Source organism: Macrobrachium nipponense, chromosome 23, assembly GCF_015104395.2.
Source record: "Macrobrachium nipponense isolate FS-2020 chromosome 23, ASM1510439v2, whole genome shotgun sequence".
NCBI classification, from domain to species: Eukaryota; Metazoa; Arthropoda; class Malacostraca; order Decapoda; family Palaemonidae; genus Macrobrachium; species Macrobrachium nipponense.
This window is the reverse complement of record NC_061090.1, coordinates 31,348,089-31,358,670: the sequence shown is the minus strand read 5'-3', so window position 1 is coordinate 31,358,670 and position 10,582 is coordinate 31,348,089. Positions and strand designations below refer to the sequence as shown.

Sequence of the window (10,582 nt, the reverse complement as noted above, 5' to 3'; positions counted from 1 at the left end):
ACCATCACTTAGCAGATAGATGGAAGTATGATTAATTGGGATGCTCTTGAGTTTTGCCAGGTATAGCATACAGTGATAACTGTCAGATTGTAGACTGTGCAACAACATCTGTAGCTACCATGACCTGCAATCAGGACTTGTGTAACAGACCCAGATGGGTTTTGTCTGGAGTTCTTGATGATACTGTATGAGTGCTTTAGTTGTTTCTGGTAGGCGCCAGTAGGGGGAGCAATCAAAGTGGGGATGCTTGAAATAAAAAAATAAAACAAAATTCTCTGTCAAATTTTTTCTCTTTTATCTTTGGTTCTGACTTCAGAACTGACTCAAATCTTCTTCTTTAGTGTGATGTCAGGAGTGACCTTAACCTCACTACATTCTTCTTAGGGACAGGTTCCTACTTAATATGCATCTCACTAAAGCTAAGGTTAGGCAGAGGAAGGTGTGAGATAGTTTAGATGGGGGAAATAGTACCTATATCAGAAAGGGAAATATAGAAAGAGTTAGAAGTGGCGTAGACCCACCCCACACTCAGCTGAGAGCGCCGTTCTAGTATCCTTTTCAGATGCCCGATCCCCTAACATTAGCGAAGTCTTTGTAGTTATGGCGTCTGAACTTCAATGATATCGTCTTCAAGCTCACAGTTGTCCTGGGTTTGTCCCAATTATACACGCTAGCTGAAGACCAAGTCACCGAGTTGAATAGGGGCCCTGTCAGACGGCTGTAACCACAATTTGAGTACCACCATCCTCCATGGCCCACGTTAGTGTATGTAGCACAGTTTCCCACTGAAAAAACAATGAGGATAACAGATAGTAAATGTTCTGGGGTCAGTAGCCTAGCAGGTTTCAGGTGAATTAAGCCCCGTCCACACGGTCGAACTTTGCCCGATAGACTTTGTTCGATGTGACACCAGAAGCGAAAAAAGTCAGAACCTTATCCATAGTTTCTTCACTTCTGACATTACATTGAACAAAGTCTGTCGGGCAAAGTTCGACCGTGTTAACGGGGCTGCAGGCTACAATCATTTGCCTCCCTAGTTTTAGAAATTGCAGAAGACAACACAAAAATTAGGGTTCATAAAGAAATTATCTCAAAGCGCAGTTGATGCCCTCCAATAGAAATACTTGGCAACATGGTACTACAGAGATTGAAGCTGCTGTCTTACTTTGACCATACTTACAAATGGAATTGTCATTGTCTCTGTCACTTGTGGTGAAGTAGCAATCGTTGTTTATCAACAGGTTATCGAGCATAGTGCTGTCATTCTGGTAGCCATTAAGGGTGAGCTTGTAACTGAAATTAAGTCATGAAATTAAGTAACACTGGAGAACCTTATTGAACATCTGGACATTTTTATGGATATTGACGTTATTGTTAACATCTATTGGTGATAAGAAAAAAACTTACTTGTTCTCCTCGTTGTCCACTCGAAAGGTGTTATATTCTGCGAATTTCTCGACTCTGTTGAAGTCTGAGGCTTCGAATCGCAGGGTTGTCGGATAATAGGACGTCAGCAGATGGAGGAAGTCCAGTCCTGTAAAGGATAATACTTAGGATACAGGTGCCAGTAGAGGCTGTGTTAATATAGAAGTAATATCCACACAGACACACACACACATATATATGTATATGCGTGTGTGCGTATGTATATACTATATACTGTATAATTGTATGTTTTACCCCACCTAGGATTCTAACTAATGGCTCCTGGATTTGATACAGAGGTAGTAGGCTGTCAACTTATCCATTTACTTATCCATTTTGATAGCTGAATGGATGAATCAACAGCCTATCCTTATATCTAATCCAAAAGTACCTATGTTCAAATCCCAGCCTCCCTTTGGAGTGTAAGTTATTCCCAAGGTGGAGCGAATTCTAAATTAATTGAAGGATATTTGTAATACCAGTGTTAAAGGATACTGATCCATGTTAAGGAATACTGACCTATGTTTAAAGATGCTGACCCCTGTTAAAGGATACTGACCCATGTTAAAGAATATTGACGCATGTTAAAGGATAGTGACCCATTTTAAAGAATATTGACCTATGTTATAGAATATGAACCATGCTAAAGGATAATGACCCATGTTAAAGAATATTGAACCATGTTAAAGGATAGTGACCCATGTTAAAGAATATTGACCCATGTTATAGAATATGATCCATGCTAAAGGATACTGACCCATGTTAAAGAATATTGAACCATGTTAAAGGATTCTGACCTGTGTTAAAGAATATTGACCAATATTACAGGAGACTGGCCTGTGTTAAAGGATTCTGACCTATGATAAAGATTATTGATCCATGTTAAGGATACTGAACCATGTTAAAGAATATGCTCCATGTTAAAGAATATTGACCCATGTTAAAGGATACTGACCCAAGTTTAAAAGATGCTAACTCCTGTTAAAGGATACTGACCCATGCTAAAGAATATTGACCCATGTTAAAGGATACTAACCCAAGTTTAAAGATGCTGACCCCTGTTAAAGGATACTGACCCAAGTTAAAGAATGTTGACCCATGTTAAAGGATAATGACCCAAGTTAAAGGATACTGACCCAAGTTAAAGAATGTTGACCCATGTTAAAGGATAATGACCCAAGTTAAAGAATGTTGACCCACGTTAAAGGATACTGACCCATCCAGTGTTCCCCGGAGGCATTTCCAATACCGTTCTTGTAATCGCTCCAAGGGAGGTTAAAGTTCACAGGATTGACCTGAATTGCCCTGTTGAAGAAGACGGTCCACCCTCCACCGTCTGTTTCGAAATCACATACCACTTGGAGCTTAGTTTCGTTCCTGGTGAATATATTAAATATATTATTAACTGAATGAGCCACTATATTTTATTCAGTGCAAGGTGATTTTCCTTCGCTGGAATCTGATTTTAATTTGTTAAATGCCTTTCATTAAAATGTTATTTTAACTAGTTAAATATAGGCCCATCGTAAAGTAAATTCTTGTTTCTACCTTATGATTGAAGAGATTCATTTTAAATTTTTACCACTTACAATACAACTAATACTGAAAAAAATACCAGTGAGGAAATAAAGAAATTCGACCTCTAAGGTCATAAATTTTGCTGTTAAAAGAACAGTTTTGAAACTTCCAAAATAATATAGCCCCCCAAAAAAAGTTACACTCAACGATCATTTTTCCATCTTGTAATTATAGATATAGTATAGTAATGCTACACAGTATAGAAGTTCCACTGAATTTGGTTCAGTCCTCTTGGAAATCTAAGCATTTAGTTTTTTGGGGAAAAAAAGTAAGTCTTTAGGAAACAGCAAAAGAAAAATATTTTTGGACTCTCAAGAATGTTGAAACAATCAGGACATCTTGAGCAAGTTATCCCCAGAATAACCTTTTCTCTGTATCACTAACGCTAGAGAGAATGAGATGTTTTAGTGGGTGAAACGTTTTCTTTTTCTACTTTTTTTTTTACAAATAGTTTTGACACTTTTTACAACTTATCGTTTAATAATAACGCTTCAATATATATTTATTTACATGTAAAATAGTCCATTTGAACCTATACGGAAAATGTCATACATGCTTCTACATACATGCTTTTACAAGTGTTTTTACAATCTGTGGTTCACAATGCCATTAAAGCATTGTGAACTTGTATTATTAAAAACTATTTAAGTATTAGTCATCATAAGCATTTTCTCCTTAGTTATAAATGTTCAATTTGGGGGTGACATTGCTCTCTCTCTCTCTCTCTCTCTCTCTTGAAGAACACAAGGAGTGTCTTACTGCATGGGGTGAATTGTGTAAACTCCGCTCTTTTTCAGTCCTTTCAGTTGCAAGTCTGCGCAATCCAGAGGTCTGAAATGAAAATGAAATTGAAAGTTGAACAAAATTATTGAATTTAAAGGAAATGTTCCTTATCGTAGATTCACATCACCGATGCATCTGTCTAGGCCAGTCCCTGACGACGCTCCTGATTGGCTGTTGATAAGCCAGTCACGGGGCTGGAAACTCTCAGTCCCTCTCAAGAATTCACATGGGCAGGATGTATATTCCATCTCTCCTGAGGGATACGTCTTCCAAAAGCATTCCTCAGGAGAGGTGGAACATACATCCTCCCTATATGAACTCTCGAGGGAGACTGAGAGTTTCCAGCCCTGTCATTGGCTTATCAACAGCCAATCAGGAGCGTCGTAAGGGACTGGCCTAGACATCAAATGCACGTTTGATGTGAATCTACCATAGCTGCAACCTCTCTCATTTCTTTTACTGTACCTCCCTTCATATTCTTTCTCTCCCATCTGGATTTCTATCTTCTCTGTAAAAAGAATTCCGTAGTACAACTGAGAGGTTTCCTTCAATTACAGCTTTTCAAACTTTCTTGCTATCAGTTTCTTTCTCAGTTCTGAATACGTCCCAGCTCTTGACACTTTTGGCCCTAAAAGCGCCTCAGTGGCGTGGTCGGTATGATGTTGGCGTACCACCTCGGTGGGCGCGAGTTCGATTCTCGGGCATTCCATTGAGGCGTGAGAGATGTATATTTCTGGTGATAGAAGCCGTTGGTCTCGTTGCTGAATAACCACTGGTTCCATGCAACGTAAAAACACCATATAAACAAATCTTTGGCTAAATTCTATATTCTATGTTATTCTTAAAGGAAATGAATTCGTATGAAGAGGTTGAGACAATGAAGCTATATAACAGTGCAATTATATCTTGCAATTTCAGAGCGCTTTGGTTACTTTAACTAACTTGGTAAACTCAAAAGTGCAAGAGAATATGCAGGGCTTTTCTCTGCATTTTTTTTTTTTACTTTTTATCTACTAATTTTTTGGTCCTTTTAATAAATGAGATTTCTTCTTTCTATATTTCCTTTTACCTTTCACCTTTCCTTGCCTCCTAATGAGCACCTTAATATTCTTTGGAAGCTTGAATTTAAAGTCGGTCTATATTAATAATAATAATAATATTGGAATATTCTTAAAGGTCCACAATAATAAAAAAAATGTTGCGAGTTCGTGTATAATTTAAAAACCCTTTACAAAAAGCTTTCGAACCCTTCCCTGGGTTCATCTTCAGTCCAGATATTTGGACTGAAGGTGAACCCAGGACTAAAGATGAGCCCAAGGAAGGGTTCGACAGCTTTGTGAAGTGTTTCTTAAATCATACACGAACTCGCAACATTTTTTTTTTTTTTTTTTTTTATTATTGTGGACCTCTTAGAACATTATATATATACTCTCGCGATAGAGAGTTTTTCCCAACTAATGTTGGGATACTTAGCTAATTCAGATACTTCTTTAACTCTAAGAGATACTAATAAACAAAAGCGACTGAGGATTCGGACGCCTAGAGAATAAACCGCATCCTTTTCCTGCATTTGTTTTGCGCAGGAAATCACCAAGGGCGAACTTTTCTTATCTCGGTGACGTACAGTTGCACTTCCTTTGGTAGGTTGTGGCAATGCTATCGGTTTGTAGCGGATGCTCATTTTGTGCTTGTGCTTCTTTTGTTTTCTAACAGATGCGCATTTTGCTCTTTGGGGAGGGGGGGTGGAGGGAAGGTTTCTAACAAATGTGCATTTTGTTCTCGAGTATATTGCTTTCTTTTTTTGTTTCTAACAGATGCGCATTTGTGTAGGGGGGGGGGGGGTGGGGGGGGGGGACTGGGCGGGGGGGGGGGGTGTTCTAACATATGCGCATTCTGTTCCCGTGCTTTTTTTTTAACAGATGCACATTGAGTTCCCGCGCATTTTGCTCTTGTTTTTTTTCTAGACGCGCATTCTGTTCCCGCGCATAGCTTGTAGGTTTAGTTTCATCTGAAAGAAGAGGAATTTAGTCATGGATCCACCTTGTTCAAGCCATCTGATTTGATTTGAGTCTCGCAGAATGACTAGTAACAATTGGCAACCATACCTGGAACCACCATACGCTTGACCTTTGTCCTACATTATATATGCCATTCCTAGACCAACATAGTATGTATGCCGTACGCTTTTACGGATAAATGTATTCGCGCGTGCATTCTAGACCCACAACCGGAGCCAAAACGCTGAAAAATCGAACATTTAGACTTACGCGTGAGCCAGAATGGAGAGATTAGCGATCAGCTCCTCTCGACTCTTGATCTGACCCTTCAGGCACTGGATCTTCTTCTAGGGAGGCGGCCGCTTCCTTCCTCTGCTTCAGGGACTCCACTTCCTCCTGCAACTGGTTGCGGGCGTCCAACTTCTTCTGCGTCTCCTTCATGAGTTCCTTCTTCTTAGTCTCGAGCTTCGATCTGACTTCGACATTCTCACTGGTCTGTGTCTGGCATTTGGCGAGCTCTGTTCGTCGAGGGGAAAAAAAGAAGACGTTATTACCATCGCTGACGTCATTAGTCTCAGCGCTTGGTCTTATGCCTATATTTTGTACTCCAATTCTATAGTGAAGTGGGAGAGTCCGTCCATAGGTTAGGCTTCGGCGTTAGTGAGAATTGGTGACTTTGCTATAAGTCTAGGATTTGAAAGTAATGACCAGTGGATATTTAGATCTTAAAGTACCAAGATGGGAAACCTGTGGGTCTGGGGAAAACCAGATACATTGAGAGAGAGAGAGATTAAACACATCTAGTTTTTCTCACCTTCATTCGATTTTCAAAGCCTCCTGGGCTGTGTCCCTTTGTAAGTGGACCATGAGCTCCTTCATGTCTGGTAAATAAATAAAGGTAAACATATAAGATTAACAGGACTGTTTTATATCTAATTCAGGATTATTGGAACCAGATGCTTAAATTCAAAATTATGTATTCATAGGACTAAGTAGAGCTGTCAGTATGTATGTGTATGTATAGGAGATATATACATACTTTATGCTAATATTATAAGAATATTATTAAGTCTTTGTGATTCTGGATTCTAGACCTACCCTCTCTGTTTTTCCGAAGCTCGTCCTTGATGTCTGCGAGAACTTGATCCATTTCTGAAAAGGAGAAAGGAACTGGGTAATTGTTTAGTTTAGCCTGAGGATGGGATGCCCCCGTGTGGCAGTTCTTTCTGTGGTGCACTGTAAGCATTACTTAAAGGTTCTTTATGGCGTCCCTTCGGCCCCTAGCTGCAACCCCATTCATTTCTTCGGTTGTTCTTCCGTTTTCATATGTTCCTTCTTCCTTCTTACTTCCCACCGTCTTTTAGCAATTGATTAATAGAGCAGCAACTACGAGATTTTCCTTTGGTTACACCTTCGAAAACTTTTTATCGTCAATTTTATGTTTCAGCGCTGAATGACCTCATACGTCCCGAAAATGTATTCAGATTTATTGAAAATTTATTCAGTCTATTAAAAAATCATCGAAAACCACAACGCAAGAAAAACCTCCTTATGACAACTGAGTAACAATCAAAACAAAAAATTTAAATCTAACGATATCTTTTGTTTGCGTTGCCAAACGATCTGATGAAAAGATGTGACGTTTATTTTGACCGGGAAAGAGGCAGTCTATCTCCCACCAATTGGATTCCTCTCAACTAATCAACAGTTAAAAGGGAATTTTGTCAGGCCAGATATTCGGAGAGCAATTGGGTTCGTTTAGTCGTGTGTATATATGTATGATGTATATAATATATATATATTATATATATATATTATATATTATATATATATTACATACATACATATACATACACGACTATATATATATATATATATATATATATATATATATATATATATATATATATATATATATATATATATATAGTACTGGTAATCTTCTTAGGCACGAAGATATAGTAATTCAGTTGTATTCCACATAGGAAAATGAAAAAAGGTATATCTCAGAAAAATGCCCAACAGTTTCGTCCTCCAATGGACCTCTTCTTGGAGCGTTTATTAAGGAAAGAGCCTTTCCTTAATAAACGCTCCAAGAAGAGGTCCATTGGAGGACGGAACTGTTGGGCCATTTTCTGAGATATACCTTTTTTCATTTTCCTATGTGGAATACAACTAATATATATATATATATATATATATATATATATATATATATATATATACATACATACATATATACACACGACTATATATATATATATATATATATATTATATATATATATTATATAATATATATATAATAGCTGACCAACCTGGCGTTGCTTGGGAAAACTCTGAATGACAGTTTACGAGTAGGGGGAAGGACAATAGAAATGGTTGTCCCTATTATCCGGGTATTACTGTGATGACTGTCCCCTTTAACCAGGTATTACTGTGATGACTGTCCCCTTCAACCAGGTATTACTGTGCTTTCTGTCCCTTTTATCCAGGTATTACGGTGGTGACTGTCCCCTTTATCTAGGTATTACTATGATCTGTCCCTTTTATCCAAATATTGCTGTTCTGTGTGACCCTTTAATCCAGGAATTACTGTGGCGACTGATAAGCATTTTCAATAATATATTTCTATGGTCTCTAGTACACTAAATGTGTATGATCAACCCGTAGAGAGTATGTACCACATTGGTTACAAAGGGAGGGGAAAGGGGTGCGGGTTTGATACCTACCCACTTGCCAAATTTGTCCCTGATCGGTCAGGCAGTTTGAATTTCTATCACAGACTAACATACAAACATTCACTTTTATACATAAGAAGATATCAGAACAATGGTTTTGAAAACTATAAAGCAAAATCAATTATGGGGAAAGAAAACGTATAAATGAATAAAAAAAAGTGTACGAAATATTAGGAAGAAATCAAGACACACACAGATAACTGAAAGTTAAAATTGTAGTACATAAATTACGTAGAAAATGAGACAAAGGCCTAAGTGTCTAAAATCTTACCGCCTCTCACTTCGGTGATGTTCAGCTGGTTTGACATAACGGTCGAGCAGATTTCGGCGTCGCCTATTGGACAGTCGCTGTCGAATGCCGTCGTGCACATGATCGTGGACAGAAAGACTAATAAGACTGCAGACCACTCCATCTTGGTCATCTTCGTTCAGTCGAACCTTCGGACGAAATTAGAAATGTGAAATTCGTTACACAATTCCCTTTTGATCATTATTTTTGCTTGTTTTCGATCGCCGTTGAGACCCATTGCCAATTTCACTAGACTGTTGAAGTTTGTTGCAAGTTTCAGGGTTAGAAAGCACTACAGGGAGTATTTAAAATGAGTATTTTCCTAAAAATGTTCAATTTCACAGTAGACAATTACAGGAGAGGCCGTCATTACTTTACAATATACTAGAAAACCTATTAATATATATATATATATATATATATATATATATATATATATATATATATATATATATATATATACACATAACTAAGGCCACATAAAAAATAAAAGATGTGGCCTTAGCTGAATATATCGTCACGCGCCATTTAGTGACAAGCATATGACTATGTATAACTAAATACAAATTAGCCACAAATATCTCTTAATATCGAATTCACTTTTCCCATGAAAATAACTTGCACACGAGGGAAATTATGACTGATAAGCGCATTTTTTGTCCAAAGATAACTGAAAGTGATTAAGTAGACTGCATCACTGTAACTAAACAAGAGCCCCATGATCGAATCCTGGGCGGGCCAGATGAACTTATCAGCTATCATTCCCCATGGGTGTAAGTTCTTCCCAAAATAAAGTGAATTCGGTAGATATTTGGGACTCAATAATCGAGGCTTTATCAATTATAATGCGCTTAGTGCAAGTTATTCGCAAAATAAAGTTGATATTCATTGATACTTGTTGGCTTAATATTCGAGAGTAAATGAAAGTCACGCGTGTGTATATGTGACGAAACTTCGCCCAAACCAGTCTCCTACACAATCACGTAAACTTGAGCCTCAGCACCATCAGACTAAACACTAACCCTCACCTCCGGCAATGTTAGACCGACTGCCACCAGGTCCTGGCCGTGCTCTGTCCTAGACCGAGCCAGCCTCGAGCCCTCACTGAAGGATGCTGGGATTCCCTGTGCACCGACTGTCCTTCTAATTAGGTTTTAATGCTAGTCTGCGAGTGTCACGGGGTTACGTATTTGTGCATGAGTGACATGACCTAAAACATTTTGGAAAATGGTGTGTCGCGAGATTGTCTTTGGTTTAGAGAGAGCAAGAGAGGGAGAGAGAGGCTGGGTTCATAACAGAGAGAAACAGACACAATCAGGGATTCCAACCGAGAGAAACAGAGACAGTCAGGGATTCCAACAGAGAGAAACAGACACAATCAGGAATTACAACCGAGAGAAACAGAGACAGTCAGGGATTCCAACAGAGAGAAACAGACACAATCAGGAATTACAACCGAGAGAAACAGAGACAGTCAGGGATTCCAACAGAGAGAAAGAGACAATAAGGGATTCCAACAGAGAGAGAGACAGTCGAGGATTCCAACAGAGAGAAACAGAGACAGTCAGGGATTCCAACAACGAGAAAGACAGTGAAACATTCTGGGATTCCAACTGAGGGAAAGAGAGGGAGCCTGAGATTCCAACACAGAGAGACAAGCAGGCTTGGAATCTAACTAACAGAGACAGATGAAGACGGATACAGACAACTAGAGAGAGAGAGTGTGTAACAAAGAGGCAGAGGACAGAGAAAATGGGAGCTAGGGTGACG

General features: G+C 38.6%; 2 protein-coding genes across 2 annotated transcripts; both read right to left on the bottom strand.

Annotated features, from left to right (window-relative positions):
* Positions 1–299: 299 nt before the first annotated feature.
* Positions 300–6,145, bottom strand: LOC135200184 (ficolin-1-like). The gene is made up of 6 exons (XM_064228556.1): positions 6,054–6,145; positions 3,763–3,834; positions 2,642–2,802; positions 1,408–1,534; positions 1,181–1,293; positions 300–785 (listed from the first exon to the last, which is right to left on the bottom strand). Exons 2-6 carry the CDS (start codon positions 3,765–3,767, stop codon positions 559–561), a joined length of 633 nt encoding a protein of 210 aa, XP_064084626.1. The 5' UTR covers positions 3,768–3,834; positions 6,054–6,145; the 3' UTR covers positions 300–558.
* LOC135197559 (uncharacterized) lies at positions 6,075–10,000 on the bottom strand. The gene is made up of 5 exons (XM_064224615.1): positions 9,841–10,000; positions 8,795–8,961; positions 6,882–6,935; positions 6,604–6,664; positions 6,075–6,303 (listed from the first exon to the last, which is right to left on the bottom strand). Exons 2-5 carry the CDS (start codon positions 8,943–8,945, stop codon positions 6,075–6,077), a joined length of 495 nt encoding a protein of 164 aa, XP_064080685.1. The 5' UTR covers positions 8,946–8,961; positions 9,841–10,000.
* Between the last annotated feature and the right edge of the window lie 582 nt (positions 10,001–10,582).

Excerpts from the sequence above, each read along its gene's own strand:
- LOC135200184 (XM_064228556.1), bottom strand. Across the intron at positions 1,535-2,641 it reads CTCCGGGGAACACTGGATGG|GACTGGACTTCCTCCATCTG; the intron begins GTCAGTATCCTT and ends TATCCTTTACAG. Across the intron at positions 786-1,180 it reads AGACAATGACAATTCCATTT|TGGGAAACTGTGCTACATAC; the intron begins GTAAGTATGGTC and ends TTGTTTTTTCAG.
- LOC135197559 (XM_064224615.1), bottom strand. The coding sequence starts at position 8,945 with ATGACCAAGATGGAGTGGTCTGCAGTCTTATTAGTCTTTCTGTCCACG. Across the intron at positions 6,665-6,881 it reads GCTTCGGAAAAACAGAGAGG|ACATGAAGGAGCTCATGGTC; the intron begins GTAGGTCTAGAA and ends TTTATTTACCAG. Across the intron at positions 6,304-6,603 it reads CAGGAGGCTTTGAAAATCGA|AGAGCTCGCCAAATGCCAGA; the intron begins ATGAAGGTGAGA and ends CCCTCGACGAAC.